Below are 23,480 nucleotides of genomic sequence, written 5' to 3' on the forward strand. Positions count from 1 at the left end.
AAACGCTGAAAGCCAATTAAGGAAACAGAGACACCATCAGTGCCTTTGGGTTACAGAAAAATGCCAAGCAGCTTTGAAACAGGTTCCAAGGTCAAGTCTGTGCACTGAATTTTAACCAGTGACCCAATGATGGAGAGGAGGAGAGAGAGATAAAGGAATATTTAGAAGCACAAAGTGCAAGTGCTGCCAGATTCCAATTAGTATGAAATCAAACATTGACCCATGTCCTTGTTTGCTCATTTCTTTCTAACGCTCTAACTTGTGTCCATGGATACTCACAAAGTTACTTGGATGTAGAATATTTTAAATTCTGTTCCTCTTTCCATTCTCTAAAGGGCTTCAGGATAATGCACAGACACAAAATTAACAGGTGACAAACCTCCACTTAAGCAGCCAGGGCCACACCACCCACATGGAATAACTATCATTTGCAAAAAGTCCTTCTATTTTAAAAGGAAGATGCTCTGCATTAGCACTGTAAGAATAATTCCAAGTGAAATATTTATTTGGTCTGTTTTTTCCATGTTCTTTTTTTCTGATGTGAAATTTCCCAAATAAAATTGAACGTTTTCTTGACTTTTTTTTTTCATTCTTCAATAACTTTTTACCTTTAGCAGTTCAGTATTTGAGATGTGGCCTGATTGTTTTGAGATGTGGGCCATAAAGCACAAGAGATAGTTTCTGTTCCTTGACTGGATGGGTGTAATCCTTGTAACCAGATTTTAGATGTGAATGCCTGCAGAAATCAGAGATTGACTTTCCATGGGTCTACATGTTAGTAAGTCTCAGTTGCACTGGTTTTAACAGAAGGCCAGCATGCCATGGCAGAGATGCAGGCAAAGCCAATCCATTCCAACATTCAATCCAGCATTTGCAGGGTTTTTCCCTACTATTGTTGGAATTTACTCCTGGTGCCTGCACAAAGCCTTGGAGAGAGGCTGGATGGAGGGGGGTAGGGGTTTGTAGTCTCACTTATAGCAGATTTACACACAAGCCTAATAAGCTGTAGCTTGGGACTTCTAAATAAAAAACAATTACTAAATTTAATTTTTTTGGTAATGCTATGGGGCCTCTTAAACAGGACATAGCTTAGGCCTCAGCAGGTCTTAATCCAGCCCTGGCTTGTTTGGGGAAATTCACCTCCCAGCAGGTTCATGTCCCGCAAGTGTAAAGCCTGAAAGGTCAAACTAGCTGTAATGACATTGACAATGAAAACTACATTTTGCAGCCCTCCGTGATCCCAGATTGATATTCTTCAGCATTACTGTCTTGTTCTTCTTCAAACCATGCTTGTTTTTCTGTATTAGCATCCTTGATAACAGTGTTCTCTGAAACTGAGAATGGGATAATATTGCTATAGCACTCTTTCTTCTGCAGAGGAATGATAGCTCCTTATTGGTACAGTGTTTACTCAGGCTATGTCTTCCCTCTGTGGAAGAGTGATGCTGCCATGATTGATCTTCCGGAGTTTGATGTAGCAGGTCTAGTAAAGACCCACTAAATTGAACTAGGAGGACACGCCCATCAGTGGCTGGTATTCCTACTCCTGCGTGGAGTAAGGGAAGCTGACAGGAGCATTTGCTCCTGTTGGCCTTCCACTGTGGGGATGGTAAGGAAATTTGAATCAAGTTACATCAACTTCAGCTACGTAATTAACATAGCTGGTATTGCGTATCTTGAATCAACCTTCCTCTTTAGTGGCTTCAGAGGTATGTCTGTGTAGGAAGCTGGGAATTGGACAGCAGTAACTTGAATTTCAGATCTGGAAGCTCTAACTTCAGGGTTCTAGGCATCTTTGGATAAGTAAGCAGTTAAGCATGCAAAGGCATGCATATTCAGATGGAAGGTACTCAGGAAGCTTTTGCTGGAATCTGTTACTGCTAAGAGGGGTCAACAGTAAAGATGAAATGGGCAGTGAGATGGTGGATAAAGTCTAGACTCACTGTAGATCTCAATAATCACTATGTACATATGTTACATGAAGGAAATACCACTGAATACAGAAACTTTAAAGTGTCTGCATCTTAGATTTTGTTGTTAGTTATTCATTTGAACTCTTGGATCTCTCAAGATAGTATCTTTCCTACTCCTTTGAAGCCTATTACTTACACTGGAGACTGAAGCAGGCTGAACCTCTGTATGGACAAGATGCTACTGGAAACTAGAACTAGTTGAAAATTGTCTAACACAACAATTTTCTATTTGAAAATGCAATTTCATCAAAATGTTTTGGGAGATCAAAATTTTGTTGCTCAACATGTTGAAGTGAAACATTGCAATAGTCCTAGTTTGAAATTTTCCTGAAGGTCTGGTCCATGGGAAATTTCATGATTCAAACCTTTCAGGGTTTTTTTATTTTGAACTTCCCCCAGAGTGGGGGACTGCTTTAATGAAAACCTTTCTGCCCCCAGATTGGTCATCGGGACTTTGACGTAGAGAAGCGGCTTAGGCGGGACCTGAAGAGGACACATGCTCTGCTTGCGGATGTGCAGCTCTTGCTTGTGACCACTGGAGAGCCCAATTCATCCGTTGGCAAAGAGGAGCTTGAAAAAATTCGCAGTCAGGTCAGAGATGTTAACATTCGGGTTATGGGTAAAATCGTGATAGACACATTTGGTTTTATTTTCTTCTCATTTGGCACTTCTCACTTGGTTATTCTGGGATGCTGGAAACTTGCTTGTACCTTCCCACACAGAAATAAGACTCTTCTCATGGGCCTGTCTCATTATAATGTCACCACATCTTACTGGCCGCGCAGTTATAGAACTTCTTCTGTAAGCATGCCCTGTCAGGGAGACCAGTTGGCCAGTGCCCTGCCTTAATGATTTTGGCATGTATCAGTCAGGGCTAGGAAACAACCTTCAGCTCCAGTAGATTCAAAAAGAGCTAGGTAAATGCATGGAGAATAGGTCCATCAATGTCTATTAGCCTTTGGACACTGTCAGAAGACAGAATGCTGGGCTATCTGGGTTAGGGTTAGGGTTTGGTCTGACCCAGTACGTTCATTCTTGTTTTCTTCTGTTTCATAACCCAGCTGTTTCCCCACAAAGATGCAGCCTACTGAACCTGTTTATTCTGATGTTTCACAGCCCCCCTAAGTATCTAAAATCTTGTGATCTGCATATTCTTGGCCTCCCTGATTTCATATTGAGATGACAAAAGTAAGAAAGGAGCTGGAAATGTGTTCCATAATGGAAAGGGTTAGTTATTGGGAGTTTGGTCAGGAAAACAAAGCCAGGAGAGCAGTTGCTCTCTCTCCAGGTTCTGTTTGCTCCCGTGAGTTCTGGAGGAAAGATGGGAAATGTGGGAGCATCGCTGTTTCACCTTGGAATTGCATGGAGGATGCAGGGTGAGCTCCAGCCGAGTTGTCATGTTCCAAAGGGCCATACCTTTCACTCTGGGGGGGAGATCTCTCTGCTGAGACTGACTGAACCCTCTGGGATTGGTGTGCCAAGTGAGCACCTTTAAAGACAGAGCGCCTCTCTGCACAACAGGTTTTTCATAAGCTCCCCTCAGGAAAACAAGCTTCTCACAGCCTCCAAAAATCTCTGGGTTTGGCTCTCCTTTGCCATTGCTCTCCCGTCTGAAATAATACCCATGCTGACTGGTGGGCACTGGCAATTCAACTTAATAGGCATGAGCCGTGCCTTTGAGTAATGTGATTTTAGGGTTCCGACTCATGGTTCTCATGAAGGGCTCAATCCAAAGCCCCGAGAAGTCAGTGGAATGAAAGGGCTTGTGCTCCTGCCCAAAGCCTGGATTTGGTACTGTGGGATTTCTAAGGTAAAGCAGGTGTCTAGTCAAATCCACGTGGTCCTTCCCTCTATCTCTAGACACGTCCTAGTTATTAGTCATGCCTACAATGGAAAAAGTAGTGAAGAAACAGAAAACACATTGACCTCAGCCTGAGAATGGCGTCCAGCAAACTTCATGCACCGTGCCCAAGATAGAGGCTCATAGCTGTTTTAGGCTGTCCATCATCTGACTAATGAACAGAACTATCCTGACATACCAACGCCTTGCTAGCATTTCCCAGGGACAGGATTTATTTACCTGAACCAAAGTGAAACTTCAAGATTATATGAGGCAAGACGTTTTTACAGAACTTTCCTTTTTAATTGTGCGGCAAGATAACAGCAGCCTCTGCACACATGTCTGAGCACAAAGACCGTTTATCTCAGACCATAAAAGGCTTTTCTCCCCTCTCTGGTATAGACTGGAATCTTATCTTGGGAATGAATGGTATTCAAGGCCTACAGTTAAATAAAAATTTTCTGCCTTTCTTTTTACAGCCCATGTTAATTACCTTCCCCTCAGTGTGTTTTCCACCTTTCTGGCAAATGAAATCTCTTTTCATATCTGTTGTCATGGAAATAGTTATAAGCGTTGTGTGTTGTATTATAACCCGTACAAGGATCAAAGTTTAATTTGCTTCTGATTTAAGCTCAGACACTCTGCATTCCATAACAAGCACAGAGCAGAATGGGAGCTAAATGCATCCCATGCCTTTCTGTATTCATGTTGGGCTGCTCCAAAGAATTGAAAACTGTATGTGGGTGGGGGGTGGTGACTGAAAGGATGGGTAAGAGTCTTTCTAACAAACCTCAGCCTGTATCTGTGAGCAAAGTCTGAACACCAGACCTCCAACACTGAAACCATTAACTCCGACAACAGGCACCAGTAGAGATTGAACCTCCCAAATCTGGACTGTCTGATCCCAGCAACTGGGCCACGGATGTTGCTGGACCAAAAAGTCCTGAAGGCTGGGAGTGGGAGCCAGCCAGGAGAACATGGGGTGGGCCAGGTGGCAGCTGGGGAGCCGTGGCTGGAGAGCCCCGGTGTCAGCAGGTGGGGGCCAGGGAGTCCTAGCTCTGGATGGGGAACTGCTGGCATTAGTGAAGCCAGGTGTGGTTGGGGAGTCCTGGTCCCTACTGGGGAACCTCCACATGGCTATAGGGCCAGAAAGCAGCCAGAGAGCCCCAGTTCTGGCCTGGGAACCCCCAGGTGGCAGTGGGGCCAGGCAGTGGCCAGGGAACCATGGCAGTAGTGGGTTCACAGCACAGCAGGGAGTCCCATGTTAAGGAGCCTGGAAGTGGGGCAGCAGGGAGCATTAACCTCCCCTGTTCTGGGAAACTCCATGGTTCAGGACTGATTAGGTCCTAAGGCTGCTGGACCAGGGAGGTCCAACCTGTAGTAGGTTCTTATCCTCTATGGAGATTGGCCACTTGAAGGGAATATGAAACATTTATTCTGTGTGTTGCACCTCTGTAGTGTTCTAGGGGTTGCTGCTTTTGAGAATTTAAGCTCGGTGTTATAGCAATGGGAAAGACCTGCTCAGTTAGCTGCAGCCAGTGTAAACCTCTTTCCTACCATGCATTGGATGATGTTTTCACTGGTATCTTTCTAAAGGTCCCAAGTGATGGAGTATTCACTGCTTTTCCTGGGAGACTATTTCCCCATGCTCACAAATCTCCCCATGAGGAAGGGCTTGAGGTGTTGCTTCCATTACCCGCAGCTTCTTCCTAGACGCTCCTTTGGTTATGCAAAGCTCAGAGCCCTCTGGGGTGTGTGGCTGATGGAGAGAGAGGGACAGAGAGGCGGCTCCTTGCTTCAGAAAAGAATGAAAAGTCTGGGGGAAGAGCCCACTAACCCTGTGGAACTCTGCTTCTGTGGGTGTGACTTTTGGGCATCTGTCTCTCCAGGAGTGGCTGCTTCCCTCCCCCAGCGGCAGGTGTGGAGCAAGTGCCCTGAATGTCCGGCTCTTTCGGAGGAGGGTTCTTGCCATGCAGAGGGGGGTGGAGCAGTTAGTGCAAAGGGCTGGGAGACCACATGAGGAAATGGCAGATCAGAGTGAACAAGCTGGTGTGAACTGACTGTAGACCCTTGCCTGACCATCCCAGGAAGCTCACAAGGAATCCTTGCCATTTGCGGTCATTGGAGACAATGGAAATGCCATGGGAAGGGCCTTGCTGCTCCACAAAGCCCGGCAGGATGAAGAAGCAGTGCTGACTGGGCATGGAATGTCACACTAAGCATCACCTGTGCTGTGTCTGCAACTGCCCCCACACACAAAGGCTACGTCTACACTGGCATGATTTTCCGAAAATGCTTTTAACGGAAAAGTTTTCTGTTAACAGCATTTTCGGAAAAGTGCGTCTAGATTGGCAGGATGCTTTTCTGCAAAAGCACTTTTTGTGGAAAAGCGTCCGTGGCCAATCTAGACGCGGTTTTCCACAAAAAAGCCCCAATCACCATTTTCGCAATTGGGGCTTTTTTGCGGAAAACAAATCTGAGCTGTCTACACTGGCCCTTTTGTGCAAAAGTCTTTCGGAAAAAGACTTTTGCCCAAACGGGAGCAGCATAGTATTTCCGGAAAAGCACTGATGATCTTACATGAGATCGTCAGTGCGTTTCCGGAAATTCAAGTGGCCAGTGTAGACAGCTGGCAAGTTTTTCCACAAAAGCAGATGATTTTGCGGAAAAACTTGCCAGTCTAGACACAGCCAAAGTGCAAAGGAGAGGCATGGGAGTGGTGACAGTTTAATGACATCAATCTGCAGAAGACATTTAGTAATTAATCCGTGTTGTACATTTCCACTGGAAACAGACTAATCTGGAGACCTAAGCAATTCCTGCAACATACATATATAATTGAGATAATAGTTCTGCATAAATAACATCTGTGAGCTGCAGCTGTTTCCACCTGCCATGGGTGGGGGGGGGGGAGGAGGATGAAAAGGGATCTTAGGTTAAAGCCATTCTGTTTGCTGAAGGGAAATATTCCAATAAAGCAACTCATTAATTTCTGGTCAGTGTCAAGGAGCGGAGTGAACATCAGATGAATAATTTCTAAGGGTACTTAGGACTTCAAATACATCCTATGACTCACTTACTACAGAGTTTGGGGGACACAGGTGGAGTTGGAAATGATGCCTGCAGGAGCTTAAGGCAGCTAAAAGCCCACATCAGTTGATGCTGGATCAGAAATGCAAAATGGAAGCTCAACCCATATCATTCAGCACCTCTTTCCTTGCGTTAGTTGGCAAAGGGTATTAGAAAGGGTGGTGAGAAATGTTCCTGTGAGTGGTTCTTCAGAACCTGCACACAGTGTTCCTGGCTTCTGTGCTTGCTGTGTGAGGTTATGTCTAGACTGCACGCTTCTTTCACAAGAAGCATTTTTGGAAGAGATCTTTAAACCAAACTTCTTCTGAAAGAGAGTGTCTACATAGCAAAAGTGCATTGAAAGAGCAATCTGCTTTTTTGAAAGGTCGTATTCACACTGAATGGACGCTGTCTCGCATATAAGCTGTGATTGCTAAGGGTGGAATGGCCACCAGGGCACTTGTGCTTTTTCCTCTTTCCTCCTCTTATAAAGAACTCCCTCTTCCCCATCCACACACGCCTTTTTGTGAAAGAGCTCTTTTGCAAAAAGGCTTCTTCCTCATAGAAAGAGATTTACCAATGTTGGAAAAACCCCTCTGTTCTTTTGATTTTTTTCAAAAGAATACGATTGCAATGTGGACGTAAGTGAAGCTTTTTTTCAAAAAAACGGCTGTTTTTCCGAAAAACTCTGCAGTGTATACATACCTTGAGTGTCCCACTTAGATCACATATCCCCCAGCTTCCACAGCCACATCTGGGAGTCAGGCTGGGACTCACTCCCCTCTCCTGGTTCACAGTGTCTCTTCCAATCTTTCTAACAGCAACTACTCTTTACTCTCAGTGCCTTTTGACTTGGAAACAGCACACACTGTGGAGCATGTTGCTCATCTGTATCTTTTGTGTGGACTGAACACTAGATCTCCAGCTTTGTGAGCATTGTCTCTAGCCTTGCAGTGAAGCTGCTACTGGTAGGAGCCCTTCATTCTCTTATGTGGTGTGGCCCAAAAGGGGTGGATGCATAGCCAGCGCCTTACCAGTTCACAGTTCATTTTGGTCAGCTTCATGGTCATGGGATTTTTAAAATCATCAGTTTCATGATTTCAGCTCTTCACATCTGAAATGTCAAGCTGTTGTAATAATAGAGGTCCTGACCCAAAAACTAAGGTGGGTTGGGTTGGGATAGTGCTATCCTTACTTCTGCTGCTCACAGGGGTGCCACCTGCAGAGCTGAAAACCCAGAGAGCAGTGGCTGTTGGTTGGATGCCCAGCTCTGAAGGCAGAACTACTGCCAGCAGCAGTGCAGGAGTAAGAAGGGCATGGTACGGTGTTGCCACCCTTAACTTCTCTGCTGCTGCCTGCAGAGTGTAGCCTTCAGTTGTCAGCCATCACTCTCTGGCGTCACAGCTCTAAAGGCAGCAATACAGAAGAAAGAGAGGCATGGTATGGTGCTGTCACCCTCACTACTATTGGCAGGGCATTTCCTCCAAAGCAGGGCACTGCCTTCAGAGCTGGGTGCTCCACCAACAGTTGTTGCTCTCTGACTGTCTAGTTCTGAAGTCAGTGCAGAAGTAAGTGTTGCAATACCACTCCCCTCCCCTAAAATAATCTGATGACCTCTTTCCCCCTCCCCCTGCAACTCCCTAATGGGTTAGGCTCACCCAATTAAAAGCACACGACAACTCAGATTCTGAACCGGTGGTTGCCAAGGTCAGGGCAGGTTGTGAAAAGGAGAGCAGATTTTCCTAAAACGAGTGTTTCACACTGGAGTTGGATTCACCTACCAGTCACAAACTGCCCACCCCCAAGTCTTAGCTGCAGCTTAGAGTCATTATAGAACTAGGACTGGGATGAATGTGTGTGTAACCCATTGGGTGGTGAGTCTAACTCCAGGGTTAACCACTAGTTTGGGGAAAATCTGCTTTCCTTTTCGCAACCTGCTCTGATCTTGGCATTTTCATTGTGGGCTATCTAAGGCACCTTCTAGGGACACAATAGTGGGTGCAGTAGTGACAATCCAGTTAAAAAATGCTATCCAGTGAGTAGCCAGTCTCTTTCTTTCCTATGTCTGTATGCATCTGTAACAATGTCGACGCACTGCTGCAGCACCTCCTCCTACCACAGCAGGAATTAGCTCTGTCCATGGAGTGCACCACCTTCTGGCCTATATCTCACCCATCATCACTCTGCTCTTCTGTCTCCCCCTTCTGCTTCTAGACCCATGTTGTTTCCTGGACTGTGGAGCCCTCTTCAGGACACTGTCCTCCAGCAGTGCCTGACACTCCATTCTTGCCCCTTCTGGGGCCGTATCTGCAGTCCTCAGTTCTTACCCCTGCCTGAACAGCCAGCCGCAGCCCCAAAGTCTAGCTCCTGGCCTCAGGGGCAAGCCACAGTCTGGATAGGCCATGCTCCTTGGAGGCTAGGTATGATCTAAGAGGGAGGGGAGACCCAGGCCTGCCCACTACTCTGGGTCCTGACCCAGGAACTCTATGGTGGCAGCCTTGTCCTGCCTCCTTCACTCATCTTAACTGCCCTCAATGTTCCTTGGGCCACTTGCCTGTGACCTGTGCACCTTTTCAGCCCTTGTATCAAGGTCCTCCGTCTGGGAGGTCATGTTGGAGTTTTTTTCCAGTTCTTCTGAGCCTGCCAGGCACTGTGCTCTCCAGGTGCCACTGGTTCTCTTCTCTACTGGACCCCTGCTCCTTGTCCTTTTGCTGGTCGGAGGGAGAGTGAGCCTGCCTCAGCTCTGCAGCCCTTTATAGGGACCAGCCTGGCCCTGATTGGCTGACAGCTCCTCACCCTGATTGGCCTGGTTTTCACGGGCTCCCTCTGGCCTGCTTGTAACGCAGATGGAGTGGGTTACAGCACCATTACAGGACCTTGTGCTTTTGGGGGAGGGGAGCAACGGCTGCGTGAGTAAATGTTTAGTTGATGCCAATCCTTAAAATTTCAGTGTTCATAATTTTCAATGTTGCATGAAATATTCCCTGAAAAACACAGCTTTTCCCTATTAAAAAAACAAAACAAATTGTAACTGTGTGCTTCTCCTAAAACTTCATCCTAGCCTCCCCTAAGTGGGCAATGTCATCCCGGCCCATTTTTGCTGATCCCTCTCCTTGTCCTACCTCTCAGGGGCTAATGGTGACATGCTGTCAAATTAGTGGCGGCGCTGAATGGCAGCTCAGAAACCTCAGTGTCTGGGCGCTTTCCTCCGATGTGCCCACATGCGGCTGCTCCCATTCATACATATGTTAGTTCTATCACATCATTTATTGATCCTGGCTTCTTTCAGATTTGCGGGACAGGGTCTGGCTGCTGGTTTCGGAAATATTCAACCAGCTGCTCATTTCCACACGGAGCAGAATGAAAGATGAAAAGTCAAGTAGGAGATCAGGGAATGGGGCTGTTGGGTAAGGTGCTGAGGCATAAACAAACACACCAGAAGGAGACTTGTGGCTCTTTTAGCATTCTTGCCACCTATTTGCTATGGAACCCTAGAAAAACATACAAATATCCGACCTAAAGCCGTGATAATCCTACACTCTTAATCAGAGATTGTCATTGGCCAGTAGATTTAGATACATCTCACTTAGCGAGCAGCCCTGCAGCTGTACTCCAAAATGAGAGATACCAACTGCATTCTGGACAGAGCAATTAATACAGAATAAAGCACTTTGGGTATGTCTACACTACAGAGTTAATTCGAAATAACTACAGTTATTTTGAATTAACTTTAATAGCGTCTACTCAGGCAAACTGCTATTTCAAACTAAATTCAAAATAGTAGAGCCCTTATTTCAAATTTGGTAAACCTCATTCTACGAGGAGTAACACCAAATTGGAAATAGCTATTTCGAATTAAGTGTTGTGCAAACACTTAATTCGAAATGGGGGCCTCCAGCCCTTCCCAGGGAGCCCTGGTGGCCACTCTGGGCACAACCAGGAAAACTTACTCTCCTCTCCCCCAGCCCCGGAGCCATTAAAGGGGTAGACCCTGGCCACAGTGCATGTGCCAGCTCCAAGCCTGCCAGCCCAGAGCCAGCAGTGGCCACTGGGGCCCCTGACCCAGTGGCCCCAAAACATGAGCCAGCAAGCCACTGGCAGCCAGCCCTCCACCACTCCCCAGGAGCAGTCTGCCAGCTCCCAGGAGCCTGCCAGGGCCTGGAGAAGGCAGGTGCCTTCCTGGTCCAGGGTGGAGATCATGGACCTTATTCAGGTTTGGGGGGGATGTTCCCAACGTCCATGATCTCTGCACTAGATGGAGGAACGCGGCCGTCTATGGCAGGATAGCTGCCAGCCTGGCTACCAAAGGCCACATGCGAACCCAGGAGCAGGTTTGCATGAAAGTCAAGTTGGTCTGGCGAGACCCCCAACCCTGAGCTTTCCCTCCCCCTTCTTCCCTTTGCTTCCCCCTTCCAGCTCCCTCCTCCCAGGTTTCCCCCTCCCTTCTCCCACTCTCTCTCTTCCCCTCTCCTACCTCCTTTTCCCAGTCTCCCCAGAGGTTCATCCCCCCCAATTTTGTTCAATAAACCCAGTTTGTATTTTTGAACACACGTGTCTTTTATTTGACATCAGGAAGGGGAGGGTTGGGAGGGGTAAGTGGAAGGATGTGAGGGAGGAATGGGGTATGAGCCTCTGGTAGGGAGGACCGGGGAGGCTCTGAGGGCTCCTCAGGGTGGATGCTCTCCCTCAGGGCCTCCTGATTCTGACAGCCCCCTGATAAATCCCCCGGATGGCAGCCTGCAGCAAGTGCAGCTGGGCTGATGGCAACGACCCCACAAGACACACCGGCGTGCATAGGGGGAGCTCTGGCTCCATGTGGCCAAATGCTGTGGGATCCCTCATCGAGGTAGACAAGCAAGCAGGGAACCCTGAGAACTGTCTGTCCGGGGTGGGGGTAGGGTCCCTTTAAGCACAGAGCTCAGTTAGCTTCAGGCAGCAGCCCCCCACACTCAAGTCCTAACCTGATGCCCTGCCAGCACTGATTCCGGCCAGCCTTAACTTTGGTTCAGGGTCCACTCAGTGTGGACGTGCTATTTCGAAAAAGAAAACGCTATTTTGAAATAGTTTTTGTGCATAGATGTGTTATATCGAATTAGCTTAATTCGAATTAACTTAATTTGAAATAGTTAACTTGAAATAGCGCTGTAGTGTAGACATACCTTCCTCCACAGGATTGGCTGGGTCTGTCCTGCACAGAATGTTAACAAAGTAAAGCTCTTTTGAGTGTTGTATAATGATAAATGATTCCAGCCTTTGTCTTCCATGCCTCCCAGTCCTTTCTGAGGGCAGTTGCCTCGGTGGTTTATGCTCAGGGGAGTCTAGCTGATTGCAGGGGAGCAGTGTGGTTGCATTGCTTGACCATACAAAATGCTTCAGAGTTTGTAAGGAGCTGACACCTGTGGTTAGCTTTTGTGGTTCATGACATCGTTCGCTTAGGAGGAAACCACAAGGAAGCATAGTACTCTTGGATCAATGGCTGCAGTTATAGCTCAGAAAAATACACTATTCACTCTTCTCCAGGGATCCCTTTCTTTTAATTAATAGGTCCTTTCCCCCAGACATTCACAACTATTTTCTACCATTTCCCCCCAGTGTAACACCGGATTTAAAAATGAATCCCCCATAGTCTCTTATATCCCCTTCAGTGCTGAAGACTGATGATGCTCATTCACTTGCTCTCCCCCTCTCTCTCCATCTGCCCTGTTCTTAATTGGGCAATTTGTCACTCTTTGGACAAAGACTTATCTATGGCATTTTAAAGAATGAATCACAGTAACTGGGGTAACTGACCCATACACAGAATCCTTCCCCATGCTGAGGGAATAAATAGCCAGGCAAAACTGGAGACTGCTGAGTGCCAAAGGGCCTGAAATACACCACTTAACTCTTTATTTATGCATAATTGTTCTACCACCTCTTCAGGTAAATGCATTTAATATTAGCCAGGCCGGAGGGGTTCCCACACAGCCAATAAAAATATACCACTGCCTCAACATTGGATTCCTTCCACCTCCTCCCAGTTAAGTAATGACATTTTAATTTAAGCCATCAGTAAGTAAGAAAAGATGCAGTGATGTTATGGGAAAGTAAGGAAACGGTATTTTCTGAATGGGAAGGTTTTTAGTATTTGTCTGTCCGACAAAGAACACGTCTGTGACCGGGCCTGCCGAGAGGAGGGGGTAATGGAGACAGTTGCCTCGGGGCCCAGTGATTCTAAAAAGCTGGGGCTACCAGCCACCGCCGCTGCTACTGTGGCATCAGAATCAGTGCCGACTCTAGGTTTTTTGCTGCCTCAAGCAAAAAAAAAATTGGCTGCCCCACCCCCTCCTTTTTATTGGCTTTTACATGTTTGCACTTCGCAATTTTTTTTGTTCTGTTTTGGTGACAGAGACAAGATTTCCAGCTCACACAAAGCTCGTTTTCAAGAGTGGGAAATGTACCTTAAATCTCTACTTTATTGTTCTTATAGAAATAGGCTACTTTTTAATTGTGGCTTGAATGCATGAAAAACTATTAACACAAATAGTTTATATTTCCTTAACTAAGTACCAAAAACAGAAGGGAGAATTTGTGCCACATCTAAAACTCAAGTAGTTTATGGCTATACTTAATCAATCTTCAAACCAGTTACAATCAGCTAACAATACCACTCTGTTTTAACATACTTGTCAACCAACTATGATAACTATAGCACATAAGACATCTAAACTACATCAATAAATAGTTGTATTGTTGAACTAGATTTGTTTTGGAATGCAATGGCTCCTTATGTGGCTCTAACACATTTATGTTATCAGATAAACTGAGATCAGTGGGTGTGCGTGTGCATGTGCATAGTATTTTTGTGTGTCCATCCTTTAAGTAGCCATTATATATTCAAGTTTATGAGGTGTTAGAGGGAGTGGAGAGTTGTATGTGCCCAATACAACTATATATGGAATGAAGCTTGCCTTAGAGACATAAAAACACAAAAGTTTACCCAGATCAACGAAGTTTAATTCTTTAAAGAAATATCTATGAAACAGCATGTGTGGTACTTTGAAGAGTGTAGAACAGTTAATATTCTGTGTGTGTGTGTGTGTGTGTGTGTGTGTGTCTGTGTGTGTGTGTGTGTGTGTGTGTGTGTGCTGGATCCTTGTTTGGTTCTACTTCTACTACAAACATGGACAAGAGAAATATACTAGGAACAGACTTCAAAGGGTCCGTAGGGTTGAGGCTGTCAGGGCCTGGGGGAAGAGGCTGGGGGCTAGGCCAGCGGGCTGAGTGTTTGTAGGTTTTCTAGGTGTCCGGTATTTTCTGATTTTTTTACCGGACAGGAAGCAAAAATACCGGACACATGGCAACCCTAGGCAGAAAGGGGACATCTTACCTGAGATTTCCATATGATATAGGTGAAGGGGTGGCTGATGGCTTGGAGTGGAGAGGCTCTCGGAGGAGGTAGTGGTTGCCGGGGAGGAGCAAGACTCAGAACTAGGAGACAGGGGTGGCGAGCAGGCTCCAGGGCCAGGCGCACAAGGTGCCAGTGCTGCCTGTGCAGCCGCGGCGTCACCCGCGGCCCTATAAATCGGCAGGGCGGGGCTAGGCGTTGCCAGGGGAAGGGAGGAGCAGCACAGAGAGGAGATGGGGGCGGCCAGCAGGCTCCAGGGTGCATTGGGCTGCAGCCCTTTAAATCAGTGGGGTGGGGCGGGGCGGGGCGGGGCTAGGCATTCCCGGGGGAAGGAAGGAGCAGGACTGAGAGGAGATGGGGGCAGCCAGTAGGCTCCAGGGTGCATTAGGCCGCAGCCCTTTAAATCAGCAGGGCGGAGCGGGGCTAGGCATTGATGAGGGAGGGGAGGAGCAGGAGAGGAGACGGGGCGGCCAGCAGGCTCTGGGGCGCATTGGTGCTGCCAGCTGGCTGCGCGCAGCTGCAGTGTTTCCCAGCATTTCCTGGCCGTGGCCCTTTAAATCGGCAGGGTGGGGCAAGGCGTTGCCAGGGGCAGCACCGGCTGCTTACCTGAAATGCCGCCCCTGGCAAAGTGCCGCCCCAAGCACCTGCCTGATTTGCTGGTGCCTGGAGCCGGCCCTGATCAGAATCACCACTGGCGTGCTGCATGGCAAGCGCCAGAGTCCTGCACCATGCACTCTGGCCAGCGCTGAGGCCTGGCAGGGGAAGGCACCAAAACATCTTGGTGGAGCGAGGGGCTGGCTGCCCCAGCCACACCCCTTCTGTTCAACATCCCGCCACTTCTGGGAGTGTGGAGCCGGGCACTCCCCCACATTGCTTAGGGGCCCGGTGACCCTGTCAGCTCCCTTAGTTTGCTACACAACCCAGTAATAACTGGTTGAGATTTATGGATTTATTGAGGGGAAAGGAAATGCTAATTTTATATAAGCTCTTCAGCAAATCCTCTGCCATTCAAAAGTAGTGTCTGCACTTGGAATCACCTACAGACCATTGCTCATGTTCTGACAGGCTCTGGTAACTGCCAGATAATGACTTAAAGAACCTTTGGACTGTGAAAGTCCCTTTTGGCTCAGTGGGAATCTGAAACCCTGAGGGTGTGTCTAGACTACAGGGTTTTTTTGAAAAAAGTAGCCTTTTTTCAAAAAAAACTTCCCCTGCATCTAGTCTGCAGCTGTGTTCTTTTGAAAGTAAATTGAAAGAACTGCAGCAGTTTTTTCAATCGCGGTAAACTTCATTTTACGAGGAATAACACCTTTTTTCTAAAGTACTCTTCCGAAAAAAAGGCGCTGTTGAATGCAAACTGTGCTTTTTCGAAAGAAGGCGTCTAGACTCTCTTTCGAAAAAGCAGCTCACTTTTTTAAAAAATCTGCTTGTAGTCTAGATGCTCTCTTTTGAAAGAGGCTTGTAGTCTAGATGTAGCTTGAGAAAGGAAGAGAGGAGTCCTGTGTAAGAATTCTATGAAGCATCCTCAGGTACAAAGCAGGGACAGGTAGGCTAGCATTACGACAGAGTTGTGGAAGGTGTGCTGTACTGACAATGGAGACATCATGTTCAGCCTCCAACCGTGCCCAGAGAGAATCTTCAGCATTCTCCAAATGGGACTGACAGGCCGGAGGAGGAAACCAGTAATGCATGTGAGCTACTTCAGACTTGCAAAGGAGTTGCCTTTTCTGAAGCAGCTGGAAGCTGGTTTCCTGATCAAAGTATCAAACTGGACATAGAAAGTCTCAGTGACCTACCTGTGGGGTGGAGTGTTTGTGTTGGGTGGCATTTCCTAAGTCCCACTCAGTGTTATGAAGGAAGGATGATGGATAGAAGTTATGCAGAGGCTGGGGAGAAATGTGTCTACCAGAGTCAAGGGATCCTTGCTATTCTTGACCAGAGAAGAAGAGCCAGACATTGCCTGCTATCTACTCTAAAACTGCCCTTATTGTTTTCCCTAGAGACTGATTTTCTAGAGACAGAGTCCTTATACTGTGAATATTGACTCCCCAATGTGCTGACCACACTGCAAGGCAATGCCTATATTAAAACCACCTCATGATTATCCCTTTCCTCAGATTTCTAATGTCATGCATGATGAGGCTTTCAAAATCTAATTAATTCCACAACCAGTTGCACAAATCACTGGCAGAACAAAAACTTTGAACAAGAAATGCAATATTTTAGCAAAACCTGCCTGGTCTTGGCGTGTAGTTTGGTATCTTAATAAGTCTGAAGCATTCATTTTACACAGGTATTTAACAGATGGCTTAGCATAGCAAAAGAATGTTATTCATCAGTTCATGCATAATGCATTTGTGATGGGAATTTAAATTTACCTTTTCCAAGTAGGAAAATTCCATTATGAAGAAAACAAGGGACATGGGCATTTAATGAGAGCCAGGAGAGACAGTAGCATTCAAATAGAAATAAATCTGTTTTCATGAAGGATGGGGAGCAAGTCTTCAGGAGAATTCCTAATCCTGTTTAATTTTCCTGGGATTGAACATCTCCAGCAGATAAGAACCTATGAAGGCTGCAATGCCATTAGAAACACCACCGCCACCTGTAAGTGGGGCAGTAGGGCAGGAGAAAGTGAACCTGAAATGCGGATCAAGAAGAGGTTGTGGAGGAAGAGCAATGAAGGAAATCCAGGCCTCTGTGAAAGAGCAAGTTAGTAACAGTGAGCAGAAGACCAAGAAATACGTCTCAGCCCAGTTGCCAGCAAAGAGTAACATGGACATTGTGTGGGCCAGCAATCACAGGGTCATCATGCTGCCCCAAGGAATGTTTTGATGTATTTTTAATACCATGAGAAAAAACAGTGGCATTCACTGTGTCTTCATGGAGTTTGAGCCATTTCCCATGGAAATTGGGTAACTTTACAGAAAGCACTCATGGGCCTCTGTGACTACTGAGACTGTTTTTGAACATCACATGATGTTCCTGGGTTGAGATATTCCAGGGCACATCCGGCATGGCAGGAGGAACAGTCGGTCAGGAGAGCAGAGAGCAATAAGACACCACATGTACACCGTAATTTTAGAGAGAACAAATATCTCCTAAATCTACCATGCAATATTTCTTGGCCCGCTCTAAGAACTTAGGGACTCTACACTGTTGCATCATCTCCTGTTCCCCTCAGCTTGCTTTACTGCAAAGTACGAGGAAAGGAATGAAGCCTGAAGTTGGAAGGGTGCGTTTTGCAAATTGCTAGCTCAAAGCTGTCCCAGTGAGTTCTGGAAGTGCTGAACAAGGGCAGGGAATGTGATGTACATGCAGTCTAAGCACAGGAACTTGGTCTGTAACCAGTGAGTGACCTCCATGGCCCAATGCTTGCTCACCCTGAGAACAATTTCAGCTGTTTCTCTTTTCAAAAACTATTAGTGCTAGGTGTTCTCTGTTCCTCCATCTCTGTACTGAAACTCATTAGAATATGGATCCTACTAGCAGGCACTGAATGTGTTGTAACAATGTTAAAAGAAGGCCAGGAGGTACAGACTGGGTATGTACACATTCACTTGTGCAAAGGAGAGCCATGCCACTTAAAAAACTCAACTCTCTATAGCAGAAACACACAGACACAAAACCCAGACTTCTGTGATCTTCGATTTATTTATTTTTTGGTGATACAAGTAGTAATTGAAATTTGAAATGAATGATGTTTAACTCCTTCTAGGTCCTTCACTTAGTTAATTTCAGTAATTTATCTCCCAAGCTGTTTGCAAAATGCAGAACATTATTTTGAGTTGGGAGGAGGGAGGAATTTCATAAAGCCTCACTGTGAGACAGCAATAATTCTTTTCAGATCCATGCCTGGACTGATTGTAAACTACAAGACATTTCATACAGTTGGACTGACTTTAGACATGGGAATATAGTTTTAATAATAGTTTCACAGGTCTTGAACTAGGAAATGCGTTGACCGCTGATTTCATGTTCTGTTTCTAATGAGTGTGCATGCCTGGAGGTAACCCTAAAGGTTTGGTTTTTTTTTTTAATTTTACTGGAATGCTAAAGATGTTATGGCTTTGCCTGTGAAGGATTTGGTCTGTGTCTCAGCATAGAGGGCGATATCACTTCATAAAAGTGTCAGCCCAGCCCTTGCACTCATAGAATCATAGAACACTAGGACTGGAAGGGACCTCGAGAGGTCATCGAGTCCAGTCCCCTGCCCCCACGGCAGGACCAAATACTGTCTAGACCATCCCTGATAGACATTTATTTAACCTACTCTTAAATATCTCCAGAGAGGGAGATTCCACAGTCCCTCAGACAACTTATTCCAGTGTTTGATCACCCTGACAGGTAGGATTTTTTCCCTAATGTCCAAGCTAAACCTCTGTTGCTGCAGTTTAAGCCCATTGCTTCTTGTCCTATCCTCAGAGGCCAAGAAGAACAATTTTTCTCTCTCTTCTTTGTGACACCCTTTTAGTTACCTAAAAACCGTTGTCATGGCCCCTCTCAATCTTCTCTTTTACAAACTAAACAAGCCCAGTTCTTTCAGTCAATAGGGAAGGAAGACTGGCTGAGCTTCCTTTACTGCACTTTGTACATAAGGAGCTGATTGATTTGTAGAAACTGGGTGACCCTAAAGCACCAGAAATTGAGAATTTGAAGGCAGGAAAATGCCAGGCCAAATCCAATGATGAACTTCCAGGGCTCAGTGCACCCTGAAACTGGAAGGTCACTGCCAAAAACTGGCAAACCATCTGGTCCTCCATTTGAAATGCCATCTCAAAATCTGTTTCTGCAGGGCTGCCCACTAGAAATGCCCCAATCAGTAATGGCTCTGTATGGATTTCCAGACCGTGGCTGTCATTGGAAATCCCAAGGCATTTTTTACAATGGTGTTTGTGTTAACTGATCTGAATAGGGCTATGCGTTTAGTTCCTTCTTTCCAACTACAGTTTTATCTGTGGTGTGAACGGGGACTTTATTTTTCTTCCCTTCCTTTTCTGTGCTGTCAGGTGGTGGTGTCACTCATTGTTCCTAGCTGTTGTGGATCTGCCCACAATACAGGTTGAACCTCTCTTGTACAGCACCCTCGGGACCTGAACCAGAGATTTTGCTGGCCCATGGGAGTTCAATATTGTTTAGCAGCATTACTAACACTGCCCCTGCTTACTGGGCTCTGAGAAGACATTAGAGCTAAATAACAGCATAGAACTTTGAGAGCCAGGGCTCGTAGCTGTAAACAAACTTTATGGGATTGCAGGAAACTTGGCCACACCCATGATAAATGGACATCTGGCTAACTCAAATCACGAAGGACAATGGATGCTGTCAGACCACATTGTGCTGTGCTAGGGAAGTTCAACCTGTTCTACATTTGTAGGTGTGTTTTCGTAAAATCAAGTGCTAGGATTCTGACTCAACCTGAAGAAGTAGTGTGGGATCAAACTTAGATGCAAAGTAACTTCCTCTTCAGGAGGACAAACATGGCCATGCCAAACTGCACTTCTTGACAGCTAAGCTAAAACAATGGGAACATGGATGTGTGGACTGAGAAGACAGGCTTTTCAAAAGCTTTCAGCATTGAGTTAACTCTGCTGTCATTAAGTCAGCAGTAAAATTCCCACTGACTTCAAAGGAAGCAGAGTTAAATCAACAGTAACCCCCTTTGAAATCCAAGCTGGAGTGTGCTGCTGACTGAACATGGCTTTAGTATTTCTGAAAATATTTCCAAAAGAATCAGCCAATGTCAGTGTCAAATGGTAGGATGAGCCAAGACAGAGAAAGCAGCAATGGGCAGGAAGGGGAAGTGGCAGGAGAGAGTCTCTTAAGACACAAACCAAGCAAAGAATAATTAAAAAAAAGATACCCTTCCCTCAAAAAAAGGGTGATAGGGTAACAGGAGCTTATCTTTATGGTATCTGGAAGCTAGTTGTATTCCCTGCACTGAACTGCAATTGTCCTTTGAAAGAGTTTAGACTGGGGTGGGAAACCTTTTTTGGCTTAAGGACCACTAAACCACAGAAAAATCAGTTGGGGGCCTCACACAAGTAAGAAGCAAAATAAAAACCCAAACTGTGTGGCTCCTGATTGCACTCCCACATTCCCCTGATTTTGTGTGCTCCTGCCCCACAGTGGGGCAGTGGGGGTGCTGGAATACCAGCATGGGTTCCCCAATGCTGGGGGAGGCTTGAACTTTGGGGGCTGGATCAAGGCAAACCGGGGACTGGATCCAGCTCCTAGGCCTGAGGTCCCGCTCCCCCATCCCCCCGGGTTTAGAATGACATTAAGCCTTCCAGATGTCTGTTGCACATTTAAGATCATTGTTGTTTTAATAGCTGAGCAATAAAAATCAAGAGCAAATTAGCATTTGTAAATGTGATCTTTCATGTGTATTTGCAAATGTAATTTGCACTACATGAAAAGCCCATTTGCATACTCCAAAATCATGAATTGCTCTAATCACAAATTACACGTAATTCACATAATTTTCCAAATTAATGATCCCGGCTCTACTGTGTTACACAACCCGAGAGACAGACAGTAGAATTTCAGTGTGAGGCACTTGCTTCACTACTCAGAAAGATGGGGATTTATTTTAAGGATTTCCATTTATGAAAAGAATTGAATGACACCTGAAGCAAGCCTTACTGTGGAGAGAGAGCAGCATTGCACATGTTATTCTGGAGTCTTATTTCATGGCACTGTAACCCATAGAAAGGTAGCTGGTTTTAGTGGAAAATAGAAAGTGAATGCCTCAAGAGCCACATCAATTTTAAATGGTTGAGTTACATTGTATTCAATGGCTGAAAACGGTTTGGGAGTAAAATGTAAATAAACGTTGCTGTGCAGCAAAGGGGAAAACATGATCAGTTGAAGTGACTTTTGGCTGTCAGCGAGATCTGATGTAATTACATTTTTTCCTAATTCTTCCCAGTGGGAAGAGAGCAAAGCCCAGTATGCAGAAGCCCAGAAGTCCCAGAAGGCGATGGCGCTGGAACTGGAGAGCCTACACGTGGAACTGGAAACAATTAGCAGGAATAAGAACCTGGTACATGCCCTAGGAAAATGCCACCAGAGTAACAGAGATTATTGATGCCGCTTTTTTCCCACCCAGCAACCCAGGGCAGTATGGTGTTTTGTGGATTGCGTTATATTGACTTTGCTCTGAGAGCCGCAGGACTGAGACTTGCCAATATCCTTGGCTTGTCAGGTCCTTTAGATTGTCCACTTTTTCAGGGCAAGCCAGCCCAAGGGCATTTCCTGCCTCTGGGGACACATGAAGTGGCACAAATCATTCAAAACATAGAACATACCCTAAGCTTTCTGCAGAAGTGTGGTGAACACCAATAAAGCCTGGCTGGCTCTCCCGGCCAGCATGAAATAGAAGCGCAGGGACTTTCAAAATGTGTGTAGAAAGGGGGAAACCTTTCTGTGAAGCGCCACCAATGAACACAGAACGTCTGCATGTGGGGCAGAGAATTCCAGCACTGCAAACCAACAATGACCCCTGGCAGCACTTGGCACATGCCAGAGCTTTGCTGTAACATGTCTGTCTCCCACAGGTTGAAGAGCAGCTCTACCAGCTGCAGCACGAGAAAGCTGATCTCCTGAAACGGATTGATGAGGACCAGGAGGATCTGAATGAACTTATGACAAAACACAAAGCTCTGATTGCCCAGGTAAAGAGTGTGACATTTGCATAAGTATACACTGCCACCCATATATCAGAAGAAAAAGAGATTCCTGGAAAGATATCCAGTGTGTGTCATGGCTTCAGAACACAAGGGAAGGGTTGGAAACGTAACATGCATCTTGTTGGAATTACAGAGAGATACTTGCTATTCTCGTTCTATATATACTAGCCAATTAGCCTGTCATAAAATGGGATGTTCAGGTCTCTCCTCCATGTCGGTCTTCTCTCCTGAGCCTCTGGTCTCTCGCTCGGTCTCTGTCTCCCTCTCTCTCTCCCTCTCTCTCTCTTCCTCCTAATGCCTCCCCCCTTTCTCTCTCAGCTCTCCTCCCCCTCCTGCCTCTCACTTGGGGGACTGCACAGTCCAAATGGCCTTTTGGGCTCCAAACTCCCCGTGCTGCATGGGGAGTGCGGGGCCCAAACGGCTGCTTGTGCCACTTGCTCCCCTGTGGCAGCCTGGCTGAGCGGCGCAGAAGTCACCCGAGCGCCACTGCGGGAGGCGAAGGGGGGCGCGGCAGTGACATTCATGGCTAGGGGGCGGGGCCTGGAGCTGCTGTCACGCCACACATCACTGCCCCTCTTCCCTTCCCCTCCTGCCGTGGCGCTCAGCTGACTTCCGCACCGCTCAGCCGGGCTGCCACGGGGGAGCAAGCGGCCGTTTGGGCCCCACACTCCCCATGCAACATGAGCCACCCAGAGGGAACAGCCAGCATTTCAGCCACGGCACCACCCAGAGGGAACAGCCAGCATTTCAGCGTTACAGACTCACAGACACTGGGCTACTATATATATGATAACAATTTTTCCTGCCAGATGACAGAATGTTGCTTGCCGGGCGGCAGAATGACATTATTATGTCATCAGCATCACAGGCTCTCAGCGAAGCGAGAGCAGCCTGAGAGAGTGGGTAGGGGAGCTTAGTGAGCAGAGGGAGCAGCCCCCTACTAGCTTTTAAACAATAAATTCTAAGACAATGTGAACATGCATATCTAGATGCACAGAAAGAGAGAGTGAGAGAGAGAGAGTCATTCCATTGTGGTCTGCAACAGTTAGTTTACTACTCTCCTGAAATAATCCTTTTTAATAGAAATGGTACCTAGCAATCTTCTATCAAGCATTATACACTGCCTGCAAGTAATCAAAGTAACACCTGAAATCCATCCGTAAACATTGCCACTCAGAAGAATAAACTGGCTTAAAGTTTATTGGTTGGGAAATTATTACTTTTCTCCCATGAAAGTAAAAAGTTGGTTTGCCTTAATAAGATGTTTTCTGTTTTCACTGGACATTGTTATTTTCACTGAAAAATGTTCTTGAAAAATTTCTATTTTAAACTACCAGAAAAAAAGTTGCAAAGAAAAATGTGAGCAAGCTATGTTTGGAGGTCCTTTGTGATGTCTTCCTCAGCCCTTGACCAAAGAAGTGATTGGAAGAAGACATGGATGTTCTGGGGGTACTACTATGTGCCAGCAGTTCTGTGTGGCTTTTATAGGAATATCCTAAGTTGTGTGATAGCACCAGACG

General features: G+C 46.2%; 1 protein-coding gene across 5 annotated transcripts in view; it reads left to right on the forward strand.

The window, feature by feature from the left end:
* Positions 1-23,480, forward strand: part of MYO18B (myosin XVIIIB) — a 248,737-nt gene that overhangs the window by 140,412 nt on the left and 84,845 nt on the right. For all 5 annotated transcript variants that reach the window (XM_075898877.2, XM_075898879.2, XM_075898880.2 and 2 more), the window contains 3 exons: positions 2,412-2,564; positions 21,201-21,314; positions 21,829-21,945. In XM_075898877.2, coding sequence (XP_075754992.2) covers positions 2,412-2,564; positions 21,201-21,314; positions 21,829-21,945 — 384 coding nt within the window. The remainder of the gene's footprint in view (positions 1-2,411; positions 2,565-21,200; positions 21,315-21,828; positions 21,946-23,480) is intronic.

Source organism: Pelodiscus sinensis, chromosome Z (genome assembly GCF_052426305.1).
Source record: "Pelodiscus sinensis isolate ZL-2025 chromosome Z, ASM5242630v1, whole genome shotgun sequence".
Classification (NCBI taxonomy): domain Eukaryota; kingdom Metazoa; phylum Chordata; order Testudines; family Trionychidae; genus Pelodiscus; species Pelodiscus sinensis.